The sequence below is a fragment of the Bufo gargarizans genome, chromosome 11, assembly GCF_014858855.1.
Source record: "Bufo gargarizans isolate SCDJY-AF-19 chromosome 11, ASM1485885v1, whole genome shotgun sequence".
Lineage (NCBI taxonomy): Eukaryota > Metazoa > Chordata > Amphibia > Anura > Bufonidae > Bufo > Bufo gargarizans.
In genome coordinates this window covers 79,258,077-79,280,731 of record NC_058090.1, presented here as the reverse complement: position 1 = coordinate 79,280,731, position 22,655 = coordinate 79,258,077, and the positions used below count along the sequence as shown (strand labels likewise).

Genomic DNA, 22,655 nt, shown 5'->3' with positions numbered 1-22,655 from the left:
CAAACCTGTCCTCCTTCTCCTGTTCCTCTTTATTGCACCCAACCGGCATCCCCAAGCAATACACTGCCCTTGTCATCATCATCAGTTTCTTCTTATCATGCTAATATTGCTCCTCGTCCTTGTCCTCCGCTTTATCAAGAGACCTCTATAATGGCCAAGTTTGCCCATGAAAAAACTTTTCTCCACCAGCAATTAGCTTGTCTACCAGCCAAAGCCCCACCTGCTCCATATTGCTGGTGGTGCAGTTGCTGCCATACCATTGTAGCAGTGCCTTGTACTCTCACATGGAGGAGAATATAGCTGGTCTTTGTGGTTTTTGCTGTGTGGCAACCTGGACTCCATGGTGGACTCCTGGAGCAGCTGTTATAGGCAAAGACGCACAATATTTCATTCATGGCCCATTGTGTCAATGGTTTTTTTTCTGGGAGGGGAGAGGCAGCACCCCATGCAACATGGCCATGTCTTTTTGGCACTCGCCCATGATTATATCAGGCTGGTTCACACAGTAGGTACTTATCTGCCTCCTACTCCTCCTCCATGGACAAGCTCCTGTAATTAATAGCAGCAAAGCCCACTCATCCTTCTTCCTGTCAAATGTGTTAAGCCAAGTGTTGCCATGTGGTGTTGGAGCTGATCACCCTGGGCTAGAGTAGTGATACAGACGAACAGTTGCTAAAATACATCGACTAGCAGACTCCAACTAGGCAAGGTGGTCAGCGACAATGGCCGTAACATGGCTGATCTGAACTACATGGCTTATTAAAAAAGTATACTGGGTTGCGCAATATTCCTGGCAATATCCATGAGATAGTACCTCTGTTTAGCCATTTTCATTTGGCGAGGAACACTCTCCTGACTTGCAGTGACAGAAGGGTCTGAAATTACAGAAGGGTCTGAAATTACACCACTCAGTCCACGATGTTCCAACTCTCTGGAATTCAACATTGCTCAAGCTACAGCATCTGTATGAGAAGGAGAGAACCGTGAACAATTTTGTCATGCACCGGACTGCTTCAGAAGGGGGCATGTGTTATTTCCAGGTTGGCAGTGGCAGCTTTTCCCATTCATACAGAAGTTGTCCCTGAGAAAGAAGAGCAAATGCATCTTGCTGTCTGCCCTATAGCTGTTGGGGTCCCACAAGGAGAAACTCCCATTGAGGAGAAAGAAGAAGATGAGGAAAGGAGCGCTCAGTGGAGGAGGAATCAGAGTCAAAGGAGAAAGAGGTTGATGATGGTGATACCGGCCACAACACTTAATTGTCTAAGTTGGGGGACAGAGTTGGAAAGAGCTGGCTCTTTTAGCACACTGGCAAGAATGTTTAGCTGTATAGTCATTTGCTTGCTACTGTGACAGGCATATTATTGACATCAAGCTGTCTGGTGTTTCCTGGATAGCCATGATTTTATATCGTCGCTATTAAAGCAAAATGGGGGAATGTTTTCCTCCCTATGACAGGGATGCCATATTATCTTATAACTAGGAATCACTATGTATGCAGCTTGCCATATCTTTTGTCATGCAGACTCCTGCCAGTGCCACCAACGTGTCTGAAAGGGAGGCCCCTCTCCGCTCCAGAGACACCTCCACCCTCTGGCTTCCACAAGTAACAGAAGCCACAGAAGCAGTAGCAACACCAGCAGCCTGTTCAGTTTTCTCAACATAGATGTTTTTCCTGTGCCACACCAGGCTGAGGCCAATCATCAAGCTGAGACCTCTTGCCTCAGCTCCAAATGTAAGGCCTAACTACACGCTGGCCTGTCTCCGGTGCATACACTGTTCCCTGACCCCATGTATTCCTGGGCAGGCAGACTGAAACAGTGGCCTGAACTGGCATAGCACACTTTGCTTTCTTTTTTGGCTATCCTCCAGTGTCATCCCAGAGAGGGTTTTCAGTGCGCAAGATGTGTGGTAACACCGAAACAGACCGTTGTCCTCCTCTACTGACCAAAACATCACATGAACCAAGCCTTGATTCAAGAGGATTTTCACACTATTCCAGCTGAGGCAGATTACTAGATCTGGCCTTGCTGACAATGTCCCACGTTGCCACTGCATACTGTTCTGTCTACCATCATTTTGCTTGCCTACTATCATGTTCTGTACGGCTGATTATGTCTCCATCATGCCCCTGTCACCTCCACGCCACTGCTGCTGCCTACCCACCATCATGTTCAGTAAGGCTGCGGATGCCTCCATCATCTTGCTGTCATCTTCATGCCACTGCTTTTGACTAACTACCAACATGTACCATTCATCTGATGCCATCGTCATGCTGCAACTGCCTTCATGCCTATTCTGCTGCTTGCTTACCATCATGTCTCGTATGGCTGCTGCTGCCTCCATCATGCCATAGCCGCTGCCTGCCTACCATAAATTTTGTATGGCTGTTGCTGCATTCATCATTCTGCTGCTACCTGCCTACCAACATGTTCCATAAGGTCCCTTTCACACCAGCGTTACGGATTCTTTCAGGATGCGTTCATTGAAACTGATGGAATTTTGCAAGCAAGTTCAGTAAGTTTTGTCAGCAATTGCATTCAGTGTTTAATTTTGTCCACGCCGCTGCAATAAGTTTTGATGCGTTTTTCACGCATGTAAAAAAATTTAAGGTTTACAAACAGTATCTCCTAGGAACTGTTAATGAAAAATGCATTGCACCCGGATTGCATTTTTTACTGAAGCCCTTATCACTTCTATTAGTACTACTTATAGATAAGCAACCTATTACTTTGTATGTTCCATGATATGCTGCTTCTTCTGCCACTACTATTGATACCTTGTGCCTATTATTACCCTACCCTTTCCACAGTCACCCTGCACTGCTGCTGCTCCCAATTATAATGGAGAATTTTATAGGCTTGTTCATAACAAGCCACTTTTTCTTCAGACATCTCTTGTGTGTATCATATGAGCAAGCATTCTGACCCCATCAAGAATTTATGGATACATGATTCCCCAACAAGCCACTGAGATGTGTTTTTAAACACATTGTTTGTTAACGGGGTCAAACATTTGTTTATCCATAGCTATGTATGTATCACTTGGACATGATTTACTATTGCTGTCATTGAGTAAAAGAGTTTATAGATGGGGTGAAGCAAACATTTATAAAAAAACAAATGAACAAAAAAATTAACACATTTTCCAAAATATTCTAGACCGAGGAGACTAGAAGGTGTAATATACCTATTTCCAGGCAATGGGAAAAAAATCTGGTTTAGCCCAAACTGGTTCAGATCCAAACGAAACTTTTTGAAAAATTCGGCCAACCTGAAACAAAACCTCTTCAGCGCTTTAATCCTGATTTTGCAGGGTATCCTGATTGAGGCCTGCGATACACTGGTTACCACCAAATATTGATTAAGGGGTTTGATATACCAGCTTCCAGCAAATACTCATTAAGGAATTCTATATACCTGTTTCCACAAAATATTGAAAGAGGGGATTGATATACCGGCTTCCACCATATATTGTTTGAGGCCTGCAATAAACCGGCTTCCACCAAATATTGGGGTTTGATATACCTGCTTCCAGCAAATACTTATTATTGGGTTTTATATTCCGGCTTCCACCAAATATTGATTGAGGCCTGCGATAAACCAGCTTCCACCAAATATTGATTAAGGGGTGTGATATACCAGCTTCTAGCACATAGTCATTATTAGGTTCTATATACCTGTTTCCACAAAATACTGATAGAGGGGATTGATATACCACCAAATGTAGATTGAGGCCTACGATACAACGGCTTCCACCAAATATTGTTTAAGGGGTTTGATATATCATCTTCCAGAAAATTCTCATAAAGGGGTTCTATACACCTCTAGTCTCCTGTCAGCAAATATTCAATGAAAAAGATAGTCTTACCGGAAAGGTTCTCCTCACCACTTCGCTGCTGAGGAAGGGGCAACCTTAAGCCGCTAGCTCTAACAGGACCCCGAACTTTGAAAGAGTGAGGACCAACAGATAGTGCCGGAACCTCATACCACACTGCTCAACATCACGATAAGGTTAAAGTATAAGGAATCCTTGATAGCCTACAGCAGAGACCGGGCTGCACATGCCAAACTTTTACCTACGTGGGATTTCAACAACCTGACCGCTCAAAAAAGACTGGAGGTAATTTATAAAAACGCGACCCAGCAGAGCGACGGTGTGCAGCGAAGTGGTGAGAAGAACCTTTCATCGAATATTTGCTGACAGGAGACTTAACAAAACTTGAATGCTATTCGCCCAGTGGGACGCTACTGGTTGAATCTAGAGCGGGACGCCGCTATACCTGTTTGTTGTGGGACTATCACGCCACGGTGCCTTTTATAACTGTTACTTTGGAGCTTCAGGACTTTATCAGTGAGTTTGGGAATAACTCACAACAGTGACATTTGTAGTTTTCCCAGTGAACATTCAGCGTCCACGCTATTTATGCGTTTTTTATTGTGTGAATAATTTGTGATTTAGCAATCGATTGTACCATTTTATTGCCGTTTTATTTCAAGAATATGCCATAAAAAGTTAAATCTAGAGCGGGGCGCCGCTATACCTGTTTGTTGTGGGACTATCACGCCACGGTGCATTTTATAACTGTTACTTTGGAGCTACAGAACTTTATCACTGTGAATATTTACATGGTGTGTTCAATAAAAACATGGTAAAATGTCATTCTTTGTGTGTTATTAGTTTAAGCAGACTGTGATTGTCTATTGTTGGGACTTAGAAAAAGATCAGATTACATTTCATAACCAATTTGTGCAGAAATCCATATCCTTCCAAAGGGTTCACATACTTTTCCTTGCAACTGTATATGTGTGTTGCCTTTCCCTATTTGTCATTAGGCCTGAGGGAGTCTCCTGTTCATCCTTCCCTTTGGAGGAACAGGTAGACTCAGTCCTGACATTAATTCCAGGGTCCTATAGGGGGAGATAGGATTCTAGGTATCCGGTGTATGATCTTGCCTACCTTTGGGGCCTATTCATACTAGCAGTTTGTCAGGACTGGAGTTAGAGTTTTCTCTAGCAGGTGTCCTTTTTCCTTCCCTAGTTTCCAGGCCTTATTCAGGTATCACATTTTCCATCCTATGCTCGTTGTGGTGTTTCCCTCCCACACAGGAGCCTTACAATTTTTGCTTGAGTATCTGATGTTATCTGGATAATGGAATTTTTTGGGGTTGTGGCAATGCTGGCCCATGCCCAGTGCTGCCCTGCATCTCTTAATCTACTCTTCATCTTGCCTGTTGTGTGGACCCATGTGCTCTTCTCTACAGCAAGTCTGGATGCCAATGTTCCATGTGCCCACTAAATCCCCACTCCTCTGCTGCAGGCCACAGCCTGTGCTTTCTTTTTAGGTCCTCTGCCCTAGGGAGCACCCACTCCAGGCTCTTAATAGGACAGCGTGCTTGCACCCTTACTATTCCCTTCTTATTGCAGGTAACTTTGGGTTGTTTAAGTTGCCCTTCACTAGAGGAGAATGCCTAAAATTTAGGTTCCTAGATCGCTATTTTTCCAGTGAAGGTGTGCTTATCTGTTTGCCTGCTCCAAGTCAAACAGGTTAGTTGGCACTGTGGGTCCACACCCATTGCCTGTTACAGGTGAATTAGAAACTTCATGGCTTTATCCGTCTCCTCAATGGTAAATTAAACAGAACAATGATATACTTTTGTTTACTCAAAGCAGTCATTGAGTTTTAAAAAGCATTTATTGCCTCCCTTTAGGGCCGGGGAGGTACTGGTGTCATCAATTCATTGATATGTGGAGAATAGACGTGAGCTGGTAAAGATTTCCCTGCACTTGTTTATCATTCATTCATTTCATAGTGAATAGACTGTTTAGATCAGTGTGGAAAAACAGGATTAGTTTCCTGGCTACAAGGAAGCTTTTTTCCCCTGGCCACGTTCTGTAAAATTCGGGCATGCACATTCAGGCATGAGGACACATTCTGTTTTGTAATATGCGGTTTCAATTTATCCAGACTTTTATATATAGAACTTTAGTTAGAGTTGATATTGTTAATTAAATTAATAATTTTTGATGATACACCTTTTTTGTATGATATATAACTTTTTAAAATCATGGTCAACAGACAAAATGGCATCTAAGGTGTTGTTTAGAGTCAGTGACCCATCAAAAGTCCCCTATTCTGTCATATGTCTTGATGAAGATCTCCTTGTCTGCCATCTTTGGTCAATTATTAGGCAAGTCCGAGGCAGTACCTAATACAATGTCAAACTGACAGCCATAATACCATGCAGAATCAGTATTGAAGTGCTAAAGAGGTTTTTTTCAGGTTGGCAACATTTTTCAAAAGGTTTGAATTGGACCTGAACCATTTTGGGCCAAACTAGATTGGCTACAATTGCTCAGAAATTTGTATTTTACACCTTCTAGTCTCCTAGGAGTCTGAATATTTAGACAAATGTGTTATTTATTTTTGATCATTTTTATTTATTTTTAAAGATGTTTGCTTCCCCCTATCCCTAAGCTCTTGAACGCAATAACAGCAATAGTAAATCATGTCCAAGTGATACTCATATACATAGCTATGGGTAAAGACTTGTTTGACTGCTTTAACAAACAGTGTGTTAAAAAACACATTTCGTTAGCTTGTTGGGGGATAAAGTATCCAAAAATTCTGGATGGGGTCAGAATGCTGGCTCATATGATACACACAAGAGATGTCTGAAGAAAAAGTGGCTTGTTATGAACAAGCCTATAACATTCTTACTTTTAATTGAGAGCAGCAGCAGTGCAGGGTGGATTGGGAAAGGGTAGGGTAATAAGAGGCACAAGGCCACAATGGTAGTGGCAGCAGAAGCAGCATTTCATGGAACCTTCAAAGCAGTAGGTTGCTTATCTATGAGTAGTACTAATATTAGTGGTAGTACTAGCAGATGCATAGCATTAATAATGTTGGTAGTAGCAGATTAGCAGCGAGGAACAGCAGTTAAAGTTACAGCAGCAGCCTTAAGCCCCTTTTAGACGAGCGAGTTTTCCCCACGGATGTGATGTATTGAAGTGAACACATAGCAACCGCACTGAATCCTAACCCATTTATTTCAAAGGGTCTGTGCACATAAGCATTGCTTTTCATGCATCATTTCTGCGTCACCTGAGAATCGAAGCATGGTTTATATTCTGCGTTTTATACGCAGCCATGGCTCCATAACAGTGATAGGGGCTTCATTGAAAAATGCATTCCATCTGAATGTAATCTGGATACAGTCCGGGTGCAATGCATTTTTCATTGATGTTTGCTAGGAGATGTTGTTTGTAAACCTTCAATTTTTTTCACATGCATGAAAAACGCATGCATCCAAACTGATTGCACTGGCATGGAAAAAACTGAAACACTGTACGCAATTGCTACCAACACTCACTAAACTTGCTTGCGAAATCGCGTCAGTTTCAATAAATCCTGAGACATTCCACAATGCTCGTGTGAAAGGGACCTTATGTAACATGTTGGTAGGCAGGTAGTAGCAGCTTCAGATGTATGGAATATGTTGGTAGGCAGGCAGCAAATGTGGTATGATGGAGGCAGCAGAAGCTGTATGAGACATGATGGTAAGCATGTATCAGGATAGGCATGAAGGCAGCAGCGGCATGACGATGGCATCAGATGTACAGAACATGTTGGTAGGTGGAATGAAGACAACAGCAAGATGATGGAGGCATCTGCAGCCTTACTGAACATGATGGTGGGTAGGCAGCAGCAGTGGAATGAAGGCAACAGGGGCATGATGGAGGCATCAGCAGCCATACAGAACATGATAGAAGGCAGCCAACATAATGGTAGGCAGTACAGAATGCAGTGGCCAGGTGGGACATTGTCAGCAAGGCCAGATCTAGTAATCTGCCTGAGCTGAAGGAGTGTAAAACTCCTCTTGAATCCAGGCTTAGTTTATGTTGAGAATAGTGATGTTTTGGTCACTGGTGAAGGACAACGGTCCGTTTGCGTGCCGCTACTCATCCTGCAGCACTGAAAACCCTCTCTGGGATGACACTGGAGGATAGCCAAGAAAGAAGGAAGAGCTGTGCTATGCCAGTTCAGGCCACTGTTTCAGTCTGCCTGCCTGAAATACATGGGGTCAGGGAACAGTGTATGCACCGGAGACAGGCCAGTGTGTAGTTAGGCCTTAAATATGGAGCTGAGACAAGAGGTCTCAACTTGTTGACTAGCCTCAGCCTGGTGTGGCACAGGAAAAAAAATAAAAATCTACATATGTTGAGAAGACTGAACAGACTGCTGGTGCTGCTACTGCTTCTGTGGCTTCTGCTGCTTGTGGCAGCCAGAAGTAGGGGTGGGGTGAGGGGTGGGGGTGGCTCTGTGGAGAGCGGAGACATGGCCATGTTGCTGGGTGTGCTGAATCTCCGACTCCTACTAGAAACATTGACCCAATGCCCCATGAATTAAATATTGTGCGTCTCTGCCTATAACAGCTGCTCCAGGTGTCCACCGTGGAGTGTAGATCACAAAGACCTGCCGGATTCTCCTCCACGTGAGAGTACAAGGCACTGCTACAATGGTTTGGCAGCGATTACTCCACCAGCAACGTGTTTAGGTGGGGGTTTGGCTTGTAGAAAAGCTAATTCTTGATGGAGAAAGTTTTTTCATGGCCAAACTTGGCAGTTATAGAGGTCTCACAATGAAGCAGAGGACAAGGAAGAGGAGAAATATTAGCATGAGTAGAAGAAACTAATGATGATGAGGACAAGGGCATTGTATTGCTTGTGGATGCTGGTTGGCTGCCACACAGTGGAACAGGAGAAGGAGGACAGACTTGTTCTCAATTGGAATGCTCGTCAGTTTGCTGCAATTTGTGGCAATAGAGCTCTGTTATCTGTGATTTTGTTGGCATGAATACAGCCTATTTTATTCCTGCAGATCTTGGACTCTACCTTGTGGAGAAAAACGCTATATGGAAGTTACTCACACAGAAATAGAAGCAACTGAACTTATCCTAGCTATGGCATGTTTTGGGCCTAACGAGTCCACAGTGTCAGTGGTATCAACGGATCCTGAAGCAGACATTGGCCTGCCTGGCCGTTCTTTGGAAGGTACATTGGGTCTACACTTTATTGCTGCTGCTGTCACCATCTCCCTCCCCCTCTGATGTTGTCTCCTTAGCACCTCTATCCAACGCCCAGGTCTTGTCCAGCACACATTCGGAGTCCACACCCTCCCTGCCATTTTTATTAGACTGTGAGATATCATGATGGGCTCTTTTTGGCCCCCTCTCCTGCTATGAATTTTCCCTGACTGCCACTGTCGCTGCCTATAACACCAATGTTGTGGCTAAAGGTGCCACTATTACCACTGTCAACACAGCTATGCATGGGGTCCCTAGCTTCCTCCTGAACTTCTTTCTCACTGCAGCGTAAATGATGACTTCTCGAAGACAAGTCATTAGCAGGGAAACTCTCTTGACTGTCTGCTGTAGAGCGTGGTGCGGTTTATTTGTTACTTACTAGGAAAAAGGAAGGAGCCCCACAAGGAAGGGGTAATGTTGCGCTTTTCCCAAACCAACAGGGACAACTGTGTACTTCTACTACTACTTATGCGGCTACTACCAACATTATGGCCCTAGGTCTTTCATTTGGAATCCTTCCGTATTCCTGACCGTTTTTGGGCCTAAGTGTATGCAGTCACACAAAGTATGGAACAGTTTGAAAATCTGTTTTCTGGAACTTAAAGACAGGGAAGTGTAGTACAAATTCCAGATTAAGGAAAATGCTCTCTCTAGTGTAAAATAAAAGTTGTCAGCCTGCTATGTGATTATTTTCCCCTCATCATCACACCAACACTTGAACTGCTTGTAGATGCACCAACACGGATTGCGGACTAGTACATCACGTTATCACTTATGACTCAAAATGAAAACATAAATGAGGAAAACAAAACTAATAATAATTGGAGTGACATTTAAGGGGTTGTGTAGGCCAGAAATATTGATGCTCTATCATCAGGAGAGGTCATCAAAATCTGATTGACGAGGGTCCGACACCCGGCACTCCCAGAAACAGCTGTTTGAAGAGTATATGTAGGTCCACGCGAGTATTGCTATCTATTCTTCTCACTATAACATTTAAATTTCAATTTACTAGCAACACCATCATTAAATAAATTATACAAATTACCACTGGATATCAAGAACAAAGCAAACAACTACAGAGTGCTGCGGTTTCTCTTTTGCTTTCTCAATAACGAGGGTACTACAGGCTGGTACTCATCACTTCTGGCACCACCACTAGCATAATATCTTCTCCTGTATATGCTGCTTTAACTACTTTCTATTTTTGTGCTAACAACTGAGCCACATTCAACTCTATGATAGATCTGTCTGTTGTTTTAGAATTCCCTACAGAAGTAAATGATACAGTTGCCCTTCCAAGCAGAGGTTGCAAATCTAACTATAAAAACAAAACAAAAAAATAATTCTTAAATGTTAGTAGGTGTAAATTTGTATTTTTTTATTTATTTTTTAAGGTTAGACACACATACACAAAATTATCAATGGCATAACAATTACACCATGAAAACTTACTGGAATGGCTGAACAAATTGAAAAACATCTCCTTGGTAGTCACCTGGTGGTCACACACACAGATGATTCTAAACCTGTTATGGGCTTCAGGCTGTTATTTTGACCATTACAGATATGTTTTGTTCTGCTTTGTGATTGGTAGAGGTCTATAATTTACAGGTATATAAGGCATATACATTGAGCACTAATCTAGACAAGAAAACAATCTTCCAATACTGTAGCTATCTCTCAGTAACATGGCTGAGAAGATTTCTCTTCTTCTCCTGCTTTTTGTGGTGGGATCCGTGACGAGTGTTCCTCTATCTCCATCATTACAGGTAAGGTCATTTCTTAAGTCTCCAGTAAAATTAGTGTCTTCTCAGATGTCCTGACAGTCTCTGCACATGTTAGAAGGACAGAAGAAACGTATTTTACTGTCCCATTCCTATGGAAGGATTTAGCAGAAATCTATGAAATGCTGTCAAATTAACCCCAATCAGATTGTATTCTTTTTATACTATTATATTAATGAAGCTATATATTTTTCATGATTGGAATTGTAGTGTTACTAATGACTGCATGTGTTTCTTCTCCAGCTTTCCATACCTGGATTAAATGAATATGGTAAGAGCTCCTCAGCGTTATTTGGGCTATACTTCAGTGTCTGTACCACTATTCTTCAAGTGTGTCTTTAGTGTCTGGTATTAGTTTAATTAAAATCATACTTATTTTTCTAGTAAATTCTTAGAACATAGTCTTATAAAATAAAAAAAACAGATTGCCTAACCCTGAGAAATGGTTATTTTCGTTTGTATGAAGATAAGGTTTTTGGTGCACTTTGGGCGGAGCCTTTCAGTTCAGTGCATTATTGCTACATCAGTAATGCCTCCCAGTGTTGCCTTCTCTAGTCCAATTGACAAGCCCTAAGACTTCAGAGTGGTTAGCGATGACACAGGGTAAGTCAAACGGACTGAAAGAAGTCGCCTCACCCACAGTGCACCAAAAACGTCAGTTGCATAGAAATTAACTATAGTTTTTTGCTAAAGATTCAGCATCACTCCTGATTCATTCATTAGATTAGAGATGAGCAATTTTCCTAAAATTAGTTTTGGTTTCATTTGTTAGATCAGACTAAGAAATTAGATTCTGGTACAAACCCTATTTACATGGATCAAACATGTTTTAAAATGTCTGGAAAATGTATTTGTCTAGAAATTTTACCCAACTGAATCTGAAATTTTAAAAAAATCTGATCAAATTTCTATTCTAATAAATTGTTTAGATTATCTCTAATTTAAATCTGTGCTCATTCTGAGTTTAGTAGCTATGTGGATGGTCCTATTGGTGATTGATATCTCTGTATACACACTTATACAGGGAAGGCTCTCAGTCACTGATAGGACTGACCACTTGGCTATTGAGCTCCGATCACAGAATTAAAAGAATAAATTACAATTTTTTATAAATCTTTTCCGACCAATCTGCTCAGCCGCTCCTGCTCTATAACATCCTGCCTGCAGATTGCTTTCAGAAGCCAAGACCAGGCTTCTAAATCTTCTTATAGCCCGACCCTGTAGTTTCATGCTTGCCCTATTGGCTTCAATCTCAGCGCATGCGCAGTATAGACTAATTGATCCTGGCTGGCCATAAATAACTGTATTGCAATCGCGCAGATTACATCATGTTTCACCTGAAAGTGAAAAGTCTTGACATTGTAGGTACTGGAATCAGAGACCAGATTTTTCACTTCCCACTACACTTAGAAGTGAAAAGACTTGGCATCTGGTCTCTAATTCCAGTACATACAATGTCAAGACTTTTTACTTCTAGGTGTAGCAGAACATAAACAGAGCATGCACAGTATTGTTTTTTTATTCTCAAATTTCGCAAAATTTTTTCTTAATACTGCCCCATGAGAACTCAATAGCTTTATTTATTTCTTATTTTATTCATCAATATACTTCTCATTTCCAATCAACAGAAAATACATTAAATGTGATCAAGAAAATTGCAAAATCAGGCCCAGGTAAGATGAGGTCATGTTTAGTATATCTGGTAATTAATCATCAATGAAAGCTGAAGTGTCTTATTGTTTATTATAATGTATGACAAAGGGATTGGATGTATAACACTCTTACATTTTGGGATTTATATTTCTATTATTTTCCCATTTTTCAGTTACGTCTTAAAGTCACAGATGATTTATTTTATTTTTTCTGTGACTTTATTAGTCAATTAACAAATGGGGCAAATAATAGAAAGAAAATCACAGACTGTTAGGAAGTTGAAATTCGAATCCCATTAAAATAAATTGCAATACAGAATAAGAAAATCCAAATTCCGAGGTTTTATTGAGGGATAGTATTCTAATTAATATAAGAATTATAATGAATAGTAACATTCTAATTATAACAAATAGTAACATTATACATTGCTGATAAATACATGACATGATTCCTTCATTATATACATGCTTTTAGTTACAGATTCTAAGGCATCAGAAGAACCTGAAGGAACCTTTGCCAAGATAATCAAGGTCAACAAAGGTAACAGATTATTTTCCCTGGTCAATAAAAGTCATGAGTTATAGACATTACGCATTTACATTAAGAAATAATTTTAGAATGTTTTTTAAAGAAAACCTTCTAATATAATTTCTATAGTGTATTTGACATAGTGAAAGCCATAATCATTCCATTGTTACAAGAATCATGTGCTTAAAGAGTATGTCCACCAATTACTAGGGATTAGTGCCATACATAGATAATTAATGTTATACATGAATACATTAATCCATTTGCACTGACCCCTGTGATGGCCATGTCCATTACTTAGCTATCATTCAAACTATGGCTTGGCCAACAGCTATCCATTTAAATGTATACACTATTTAAACGTCACTATTACTATATGGGTACCACAGGGGTTAGTATTGTAGAGGTCACTATTACTATATGGGTACCACAGGGGTTAGTATTGGAGAGGTCACTATTACTACATGGGTACCACAGAGGTTAGTATTGTAGAGGTCACTATTACTATATGGGTACCACAGGGGTTAGAATTGGAGAGGTCACTATTATTATATGGGTATCACAGGGGTTAGTATTGGAGAGGTCACTATTACTATATGGGTTCCACAGAGGTTAGTGTAGGAGAAGTCACTATTATTATATGGGTACCACAGGGGTTAGTATTGGAGAGGTCACTATTACTACATGGGTACCACAGAGGTTAGTATTGTAGAGGTCACTATTACTATATGGGTACCACAGGGGTTAGTATTGGAGAGGTCACTATTACTATATGGGTACCACAGGGGTTAATATTAGAGAGGTCACTATTACTACATGGGGACCACAGGGGATAGATTCAGGTCCTATTCTTTTTACTATATTTATATAAGATCTCATAGAGGGACTGCATAGTAAAACATCAATTGTTATAGATGACAACTAAGTGTGTAAAGTAATTATGATGTAGGAGGACACTATACTGCTACAGATGAAACTGGAAGATAAGTTATAGGATTAGTCAGAGATGGAATAAAAGAGGTTTAACATTGATAAATGTACTGTTATGCAGATGGAAAGGGAAAATACAAGTCACCAGTACATACTAAATGGGAGAATACTTTTTAAATCTGATACAGAACCTTAAGAGGGTTTTTGGCACTTTAATATTGATGACCTATCCTCGGGGGTCGAACACACAACAAGCCTGCGATAGCTGTAGTGGATATGGTATTAGGAGGTATTGCTGGAACTACAGAGCACCAGCCATTGTTGTAGTGCATGGATCTGGTCACTGTAGACCCAGGGCTGAACCTAGCATTTCCGTTGCCTGAGGCGAAAACTGAAACAGGGCCCCCCTAATGCCAATTTGTTAACCTAACCCATTTGCCACAATGAAAGCGATCATTGCCCATGTCCCCTCCGCTGCCCCCCTCTTGCCCCTACCTGGTGCTGCCTGAGGCCTCACCTGGCAACATTGGTGGTGCATCCCTGTATAGACCTGCTACAACTTCAGTGAATGAATCATCTGGATGGGTTCTACAACCTGATAAAATGCAATATTCCTATGTCACTTATGTAAAATGCAATAGGACCACACAAACCTTAAGTCTCCAAACAAACCATAACAGAAACACTAACTAAACAGGCAATAGTTTGGTTCTGAAGCCGACAGAATTCTAAATATAGCTATAAAGTATAACTTCGGCTGTAATTTACGATCATCACAAAGTATCCACCTAAGATGATTGCAAAACAGTCTTCCAAAGTAAATTGGTTCTTTTCACCATCATATATATATATATTTAATGTTTTTACTATATTGTATATTAATAACATGAAGAGCATATTAATGGACCTAATTGAGAATATGTTGAGAGAATATCTCTGTATGGAGTAGTTTTTAGAAACTAAACATATAACGGAATCAGATCTGCAGCAGTAGTATAAATGATACAAGTTCTTTTATACATTTTCAATCTTACTGTACTTTATAAAAACACAGAAATAGTGGCAAATCTGGGGGAGCTGCTCAACCCCTAACACTGTAGCGTGTTTTTCATTGGGGGAGCAGCCCCACCGCATGTGGACCGCAGCAAACGACTATCCCCAGCAAAAAATATTTTGCATACGGTGGAGGATGTCGGCGCGGTCCACATGCACCACAAAGGCATCCTACACAAAATGGAGCATTGTGCGGATGAAAATATAATCATAAATCACAGAAAAAATGCACCACACGGATATGCCACTGACTATACTGGCTAGTCATAAATGCAGATATTAAAAGCTGAGACTTTTGCCAATATATTCCTGTCAGGAAGATATCGGAGCCCCAAGCACCACGTCACGGTTCTCAGCATGGCAAGGGGTCCTACCACTACGCTACCTATGGTGTGAACAAGGTCTGAAGGTGATGTAATCCAGCTCACAGCCAAGCTTCCACACAACCGCCCAGCAGGACAACTAGTGCAATGTGAACAAAGCCAGACTGTAAGCCACACCCATATCAGACCATGTAATGGAGGCTACCAGGTGCAAAGAGTGTTTGAATGCCAGGTGAAGGCACATACACTACATGTAAAACAAGACAAAAACACAGAAATAGTGGCAAATCTGGGGGAGCTGCTCAACCCCTAACACTGTAGCGTGTTTTTCATTGGGGGAGCAGCCCCACCGCATGTGGACCGCAGCAAACGACTATCCCCAGCAAAAAATATTTTGCATACGGTGGAGGATGTCGGCGCGGTCCACATGCACCACAAAGGCATCCTACACAAAATGGAGCATTGTGCGGATGAAAATATAATCATAAATCACAGAAAAAATGCACCACACGGATATGCCACTGACTATACTGGCTAGTCATAAATGCAGATATTAAAAGCTGAGACTTTTGCCAATATATTCCTGTCAGGAAGATATCGGAGCCCCAAGCACCACGTCACGGTTTATAGAAAAAGTTTAACTTTATGTTCAACCATTGACTCATCTTTCTGTGTTGTCCATGGGTCTAAAAGACTAGATTAGACAACTAAGTGAACTGGATATTTCATTTGTACAGTAAGGGTAAATACTGCATTTAAAATGTCACCATCTTCTTTATTTAGAAAATGACATAAACTTACATCAAGGTGACATGTTGGAAACAACTGGACGCAGTGCTACGTCCTGCACAGGGTGCTTGTGGCCCAAATCTGCCAATGGGACGGTCAATGTGCCTTATTCGTTTGCCTCCAATTATAGTAAGTTTTTTTTCATGTCATATCTAACTTGGCCACCCTAACTGTTTTACCGTAGATTCATCATTGTATAAATACTCTTTTAACCCCAGGTATTGGAAGCCTCAACTTGTTTAAGACATCAATGGAGGAATTTGAAACCCTTACCTGTGTGAGGTTTGTGCCTCGGACAACGGAGAAAGACTACCTCAATATTATGACTTCAAGGGGGTAGGTTCTAGTATTTAGGCTTTTTCGAGTTTAATTTACTGGAAGTGTCTATATAATAATGTAATCTATGATTATTAGTGTGAAACAAGTAAAGAAATGAAATTAATATCTACTATTGTGTGTGAAGCTTGGTGTACCTATACTAACCTAAAAGTGAATTCCATAATGGAGTCTTATTATTTCAGTCTTAACATTTCCCGGCACGTGGCATTTCACCTTGGGCGCACAATAGCAGTGTTTAAAATATTGTCTTTGATCATGGATTTTAAACATTTCAAGTCTACCTTTTAGATATTAGTAGCTAACAGCAAAGGTAGACTCCAAACATGTAACCAGATTTCTATTATTTTTGAGTGTCTGTGATGACACACAAGGCATAAAATATATACTATATTAAAGACCCATTGTAGTAAGCCAGCCCAGCTAGTCCATGCATCAGATTGACTGTTTTTTTGGAGGAATGAGTGAGCTCATCCAATTTTCCTCATCCTATTAGATGACTAGATTTAGTCACAGTTATAAATATATTAATGAAGCTGAAGGAAACTGAAACTCACTGCGGACGACCTATGAAGTTGTCAGTAGAATAATAGAAGTTAACTATGGTTTGTATTTGCACATAGTCATGAATGTATTACATTACAACACGGTTTGTGAGCCTCTGTGTTAAAAGCTGATGAGATGTTACATCCCTCACTAATAGATCAATATTAACCACAATTACACCTAATTGTAGCGCTGTTATAGTGGGAACCAATACGTTTATTTGCTATGAATCAGAATATCAGTAATTAATTTGATGTTTTTCTACATTAATATCAGCTTTATTTCTTATGCGTTATTATTATTTTGACCAATCTGTCAATACTATAACAAATAATAAAAATGTTTTATTTATATTCAGATGTGCATCATTTGTGGGCCGGATAGGTGGAGGTCAGATGGTTGCAGTAGACATGGCTGGCTGTATGTACAGAGGAATTGTACAGCATGAGCTAAACCATGCCCTGGGGTTCTACCATGAGCATACAAGGAGTGACCGGGATAACTATGTCACCATCATGTACCAGTACATATCACCAGGTAATTTCCAATTTTTTATTTTTTTATTTGCGGAAACTTCCTTTACCTGCATTGGATGCAGATTTCACATTGAATTAGGTGCAGAGTCAATTCTGTAAATGAAATCCAACACACATGGACAAAGCCTTATAGAGATTCTTTGTCTTGTAGGTCAAGTTATAAATTTTAATAAACAAAACACCAACAACCTTGGGCTTGAGTATGACTATAAATCAGTGATGCATTATGACAGGTAAGGTCATTAGCTCATTACTTGTTGGTAAAATTAATAATACATGGCAGCTATAAAGACTATAGTAAAATTCTGTAATATCCTTTTCTATAATGTATGATACAGTACAAATTTTGATGTTTCTACCTTTATTTGTTCTTTTTTTTGGACAGTTTCGCTTTTTCAAACACATCAGGACAACCCACCATTGTGACCATACCGGTCCCAAACATCCCAATTGGGCAAAGAGATGGACTGAGTGTTCTAGATGTCTCTAAAATCAACCGGTTGTATCAATGCAGTAAGCTTTTGCAGGTCTACAGATTTAAAAAAGTTACATACAAGAGCCATCACAGTCATTGATTGTGTTGTGTTTCCCCTTTCAGATGCCTGTGCTTATTTACTTAATGAAAAGAATGGAAGTCTAACCTCCGCCAACTACCCATCAGCATACCCGAATAATGCTAGCTGTGTTTGGCTGATCAGAACACCATCAGATCAGGTACCGTAGTGAAAAGGCACAACTATTGACAAAGAACCAGAGCTCCTAATTTTTTTTACATTAGACCATTTTTCCTTTAAATATTCAATGTCTAGTATACAAGGAAGGAGATGTTATACCATGATAAATTGTCGTCTACAGTCTGGAATAATCATTGATGTTAAGTTACAAACATAGAATGAATTATCCAACAGTTATTAGTAGAGATGAGGGAATCGATAATAACAAATTTCCCAGAACATCTGTGTTCAGGAGAATAGAAATATTTTCTAATTTTGGATGGCTCGGTCAAAATGGTGGCCATCATTGTACAGGACAGAAGACAGAGAAAAACGATATCTACTCTCAAAATAGAATACATTTCTTAATAAAAAAAACAATAAAAAAGCAGTATGCTTGTTATTACTGGCTAACATCCATTTACCCAAAGTCTTGTATGTCACCATCAATTTGACATTTCTAATGCTGTCTTGACCTTCAAGAGCTTGAAAGAGATTTGATACAGTCTTAGGAGACCACAGAGTGTTATTCACAACTTTTAATGGCATATGAGGCACTTTGGAATCGGTTTGATTCTATTTTATTTGGATCTGAAATTAATAATTTGTGTGAACAGAGCACCAAATTTTATTAAATAAGCAGCTATTGTCCTTTTATGAGAAGTTTTACCATCAACTAATCCTATGTCATTATTTGTATCTATAGATGTGTTTAATTTTTTTGACCCCTCACTATAAAATTACCAGTAGTTTTCCAACTTTCATGATGTTTGTGTTTCTTCACCTCGATGTTCTAACAACCTTCAGCATTCTAGCTACTGTGAACCTTCAACTCCCAGCATGCAAAAATGCTTGGCTGTTCCCACAACTTCCATAGAAGTGACTGGAGCTTTCTGGGAGTTGTAGTTTCAGAACATCTGGCGTGCCGGAAGTTGCTGATCCCTGCTTTAACACTTTAAAGTTTCATTGCTTTGACAAATCAACAGACATCGGGTCATTGTGGTCTATCTACAATTAGGTTAAATAGCTCTTCATTATTAATATTGGTGCTGACTCACACAACTGGTTTGATTGTCCTTTCCTTTCATTATTTCTTTAGGTTACATTGAACTTTGTTGCCTTTGATGTCCAGTCGTCACCCAATTGTATATCTGACTATATTAGGATTTATGATGGTCCCACTAAGAAAGATCCCCTGTTGTTGGACAGAACTTGTGGGACTGGGTTGATTCCTCAAATTATTGCCTCTACTAACCAGTTACTGGTTGAGTTTTCCAGTGACAGCAGTGTTGCTGGAGTAGGCTTTAAAGCCACATACAGCACAGGTACACTATTACTTTCTAGAGTTTATAGTTTATCTTGGTATATTGTTTTTAACTTTTAATTTTAAAACTTAAAGTGGATACTTAATCAGAAAATGGCCTAATGTTTGAAGTTTATTTGTTAATTTTTTTTATAAATTTTAGTAGCTTTTTTTTCCATGCCACAAGCTATATTAAGCCAAAATCATGCAGCTATCACTAAGTAATCATATAGAACTTCTTCCTGTTCTTTGAAGATCATTTTTTAGCACTCAACTCATTATTACCCACGCATGACTACAATGACTATATCACTTATCTATGAATACTTCGAGATACACAATTTACAATATGTGATGGTTACAAGTAGCATTTATGGACCCACTGAACCTAATAACACATAAAAAAGTATCTAAAAAATCTTAGAGTACCATTGTAAGGTTTTAGCTACAAAGTAATTTTTTATGGGGCTCCGATTTTCTGAAAAAGGCTCCAAATTCTCAACAGCTAAAATCAAATATAGTTTTACATTTATTTCTCTTTTTATTCTTTAGACTACGATTTTAAACGGAATGGACAACAAATATAAAATAAGTTGTATATGAATATTCTACTTCAATAACGATATTAAATTATATTTTCCACAGTGCAATGTGGAGGAGCGTTCTATGCACCGGAAAGAAACTTTACATCCCCTGGTTACCCCAATTCCTACCGCCCAAACATGAATTGCATCTACACCATTACAGCTCCTGTTGGAAAGAAGGTAAAGTATTGTTTTCAACTTGTCCAAAGCTTCCCCTAAAATATATATTTTTTTATTATTTCAGTTATCCTAGAATTTCTCTCTCTATTTTTATCTATATTTCGAAAAACATATCAGTGTCACAATTTTACGAAATATTTCCACATAATTTTTACTAAATACAGAAATAAAAATTTGATAAATAAAAATGATATGGAAAATGTTGGAGTCGGATCACCTTGTGATATGATATTACAATGTACACTTTTGCTCTTTATAGATTTCCTTCAAGGTTGCTGATTTTCAGACAGAGGCTAGTCAGTACTGCATCTATGACTATTTAGAGATCCAGGATGGGTCCAACTGGAAGGGTCCATTCTGTGGGAACTATAAAATCCCTTCCTTTACCTCTCAAGGGAATTCACTGTGGCTGAGATTTGTTAGTGATGGCAGCAATCAGTTTAGAGGCTTCCAGGCATCATATAAATTTGGTGAGTACTAAAGCCTCATATTTATATTTTCTTAACAATTCACAGGACATTATACTTATAGGTGGACTATAAGAATGCCTTCACATGCTGCAGATTGAAAAAACAACTTCATGCCCCTGTATAGAGTTTACATTTTATTTAAATGAATTGAACAGATTTTTAGTCTGCAACAAAATCTGCAGAATTTCAAGGTGCTTTAAAAGTACAGTCATGCAATCAACATAATGTTATCTTGAGGAAAGACCATCTAGTCAACTTGCATGATATGTCATATAGTTCTTTTTAGAATAAACTATAGAGGATGTTCTCTTTGGACAATGTCTACTTGTCAGAAGTTTCACTTGTTAAGATGCAGATGACAAAACATTCCTCTACAATTAGCTATAATCAGTTGGGAAACCTAACAGTATGTGTTTAGTTTCTCTGTAGTGCCACCATAGACAGTATCAGATTGGTCCAGAGGAAATGTCAGTGGGCCCGAGCTCTCATACTATAACGGGCCCCAAAAGTCCATTGAAAGTCCATTGTCTGCTTTTAGCGACAGTAAATTCACACTAGGGTCTACTTACTTGAATCAAAACCTATTTGACTTTATTGATGTTATGAGGGTTTGGCCCTAAGAATGGTTTTCCTTGGTCAGCTCAAGGAGTCCTAGTCCAACCCTGACCATAGGACATATTGAGCATTAAACAATACCCATTAACTCAAGGGCTTGTATGTGTAATGAAAGATAAAACAGATCCCCCAGACATACGGATGTTTTTGCAAAAGCTCCCATTATGGTAAAGAATTGAGAATCCTGCACAGAGGATCCTTCTTTGTTCTACAATTCACTAAAATCTATATGAATACAGATATGGATGGCTTCTTTAAAATATATATATTTTTTTGCCTAACCTTTGTTAGGGTTCTTCCATTAGGCAACTTCTGTCCACACATGCAAGGATTGATGCTATGCAAGTTGCTCAACACTGCCTTCTTAACAACCCGAGACACACCTAGTAGGGAATAAATGATCGCTACTATGATTGTTTGCCCCATTCAGTTTTCACATTGTTGGCAGCACAACCCCAGTTTATACACGACCATGTGCTGCCAAGTACTGTACGTGAAAGATGTGATCACCCTACAAGCAATATTTTTATATTCCTGATAATCGGCCTGTGTAGAGGTCCCCAGGACTTCAGGCAGTAAGCGTACCACATTTTGAGCCATTGCTGGGACCTCCAATGATTTGCTGGTAAATGTGAGGTAATACAGAAAACAATGTTACATTTTCCATTCCACGGCTGCTAAGAAGCATTACAGTTTTGATTGAATACAGTGGGATTTCTGTGTAATAACTAAATGCAGAAAAAGATGATATTTGAACTGGTTTTCTACTGGCTAATAGATGAGGGTCCTTATGGCATCCCATTCCTCTTTTATGTCTGATTTTTTAAACTATTCTTTATATAATCAGACAAACCCCATTGTGCTATAAATAAAAATTAACTTCTCATTTTTTATCACTTCATTGCTTTTCTATCGGTAATATGAATACAGTGGATTGAATTTGACATTTTTATTTGTTTTTCTTAATCCATGTCTTTTTCTCTGCAGTGTAACTGGGGATCGTCAGACACCGGAATACAGTGCAGTGTTACTAGTTTACTCTACCTCCTCACTGAAGTTATATCTAAGGGATGTTCTTGACTTTCTTTTACTTTAGAAAATTGTTCTTAATGGTAGTGTATAGACAATACATATGACTTCTCTGTCCATTATATACATGCCTTCTAAAAAAATAAAGTCTTGCTAATAAAGTTTCTAATTGCATCATCTATAATGGTGAATATACAG

The 22,655-nt window shown here is 39.5% G+C and overlaps 2 protein-coding genes across 2 annotated transcripts in view; one reads left to right on the top strand and one right to left on the bottom strand.

Moving 5' to 3' along the window:
* The window catches only part of LOC122921324 (embryonic protein UVS.2-like), a 42,186-nt gene extending 41,241 nt beyond the window's left edge, over window positions 1–945 (bottom strand). Inside the window, exon 1 of the mRNA XM_044271301.1 lies at window positions 815–945. Within this exon, the coding sequence (XP_044127236.1) occupies window positions 815–945 (131 nt within the window). The remainder of the gene's footprint in view (window positions 1–814) is intronic.
* Window positions 946–7,562: 6,617 nt separating this feature from the next.
* LOC122921323 (embryonic protein UVS.2-like) lies at window positions 7,563–22,420 on the top strand. Its single transcript, XM_044271300.1, has 13 exons — window positions 7,563–7,628; window positions 11,113–11,140; window positions 12,997–13,062; window positions 16,140–16,274; window positions 16,364–16,481; window positions 17,386–17,564; window positions 17,715–17,796; window positions 17,949–18,076; window positions 18,162–18,277; window positions 19,376–19,601; window positions 20,225–20,343; window positions 20,603–20,813; window positions 22,416–22,420. Exons 1-13 carry the CDS (start codon window positions 7,563–7,565, stop codon window positions 22,418–22,420), a joined length of 1,479 nt encoding a protein of 492 aa, XP_044127235.1.
* Window positions 22,421–22,655: the final 235 nt, after the last annotated feature.

Excerpts from the sequence above, each read along its gene's own strand:
- LOC122921323 (XM_044271300.1), top strand. The coding sequence starts at position 7,563 with ATGTATCAGGATAGGCATGAAGGCAGCAGCGGCATGACGATGGCATCA. Across the intron at positions 11,141-12,996 it reads ACCTGGATTAAATGAATATG|TTACAGATTCTAAGGCATCA; the intron begins GTAAGAGCTCCT and ends ACATGCTTTTAG. Across the intron at positions 18,278-19,375 it reads TCAGAACACCATCAGATCAG|GTTACATTGAACTTTGTTGC; the intron begins GTACCGTAGTGA and ends TTATTTCTTTAG.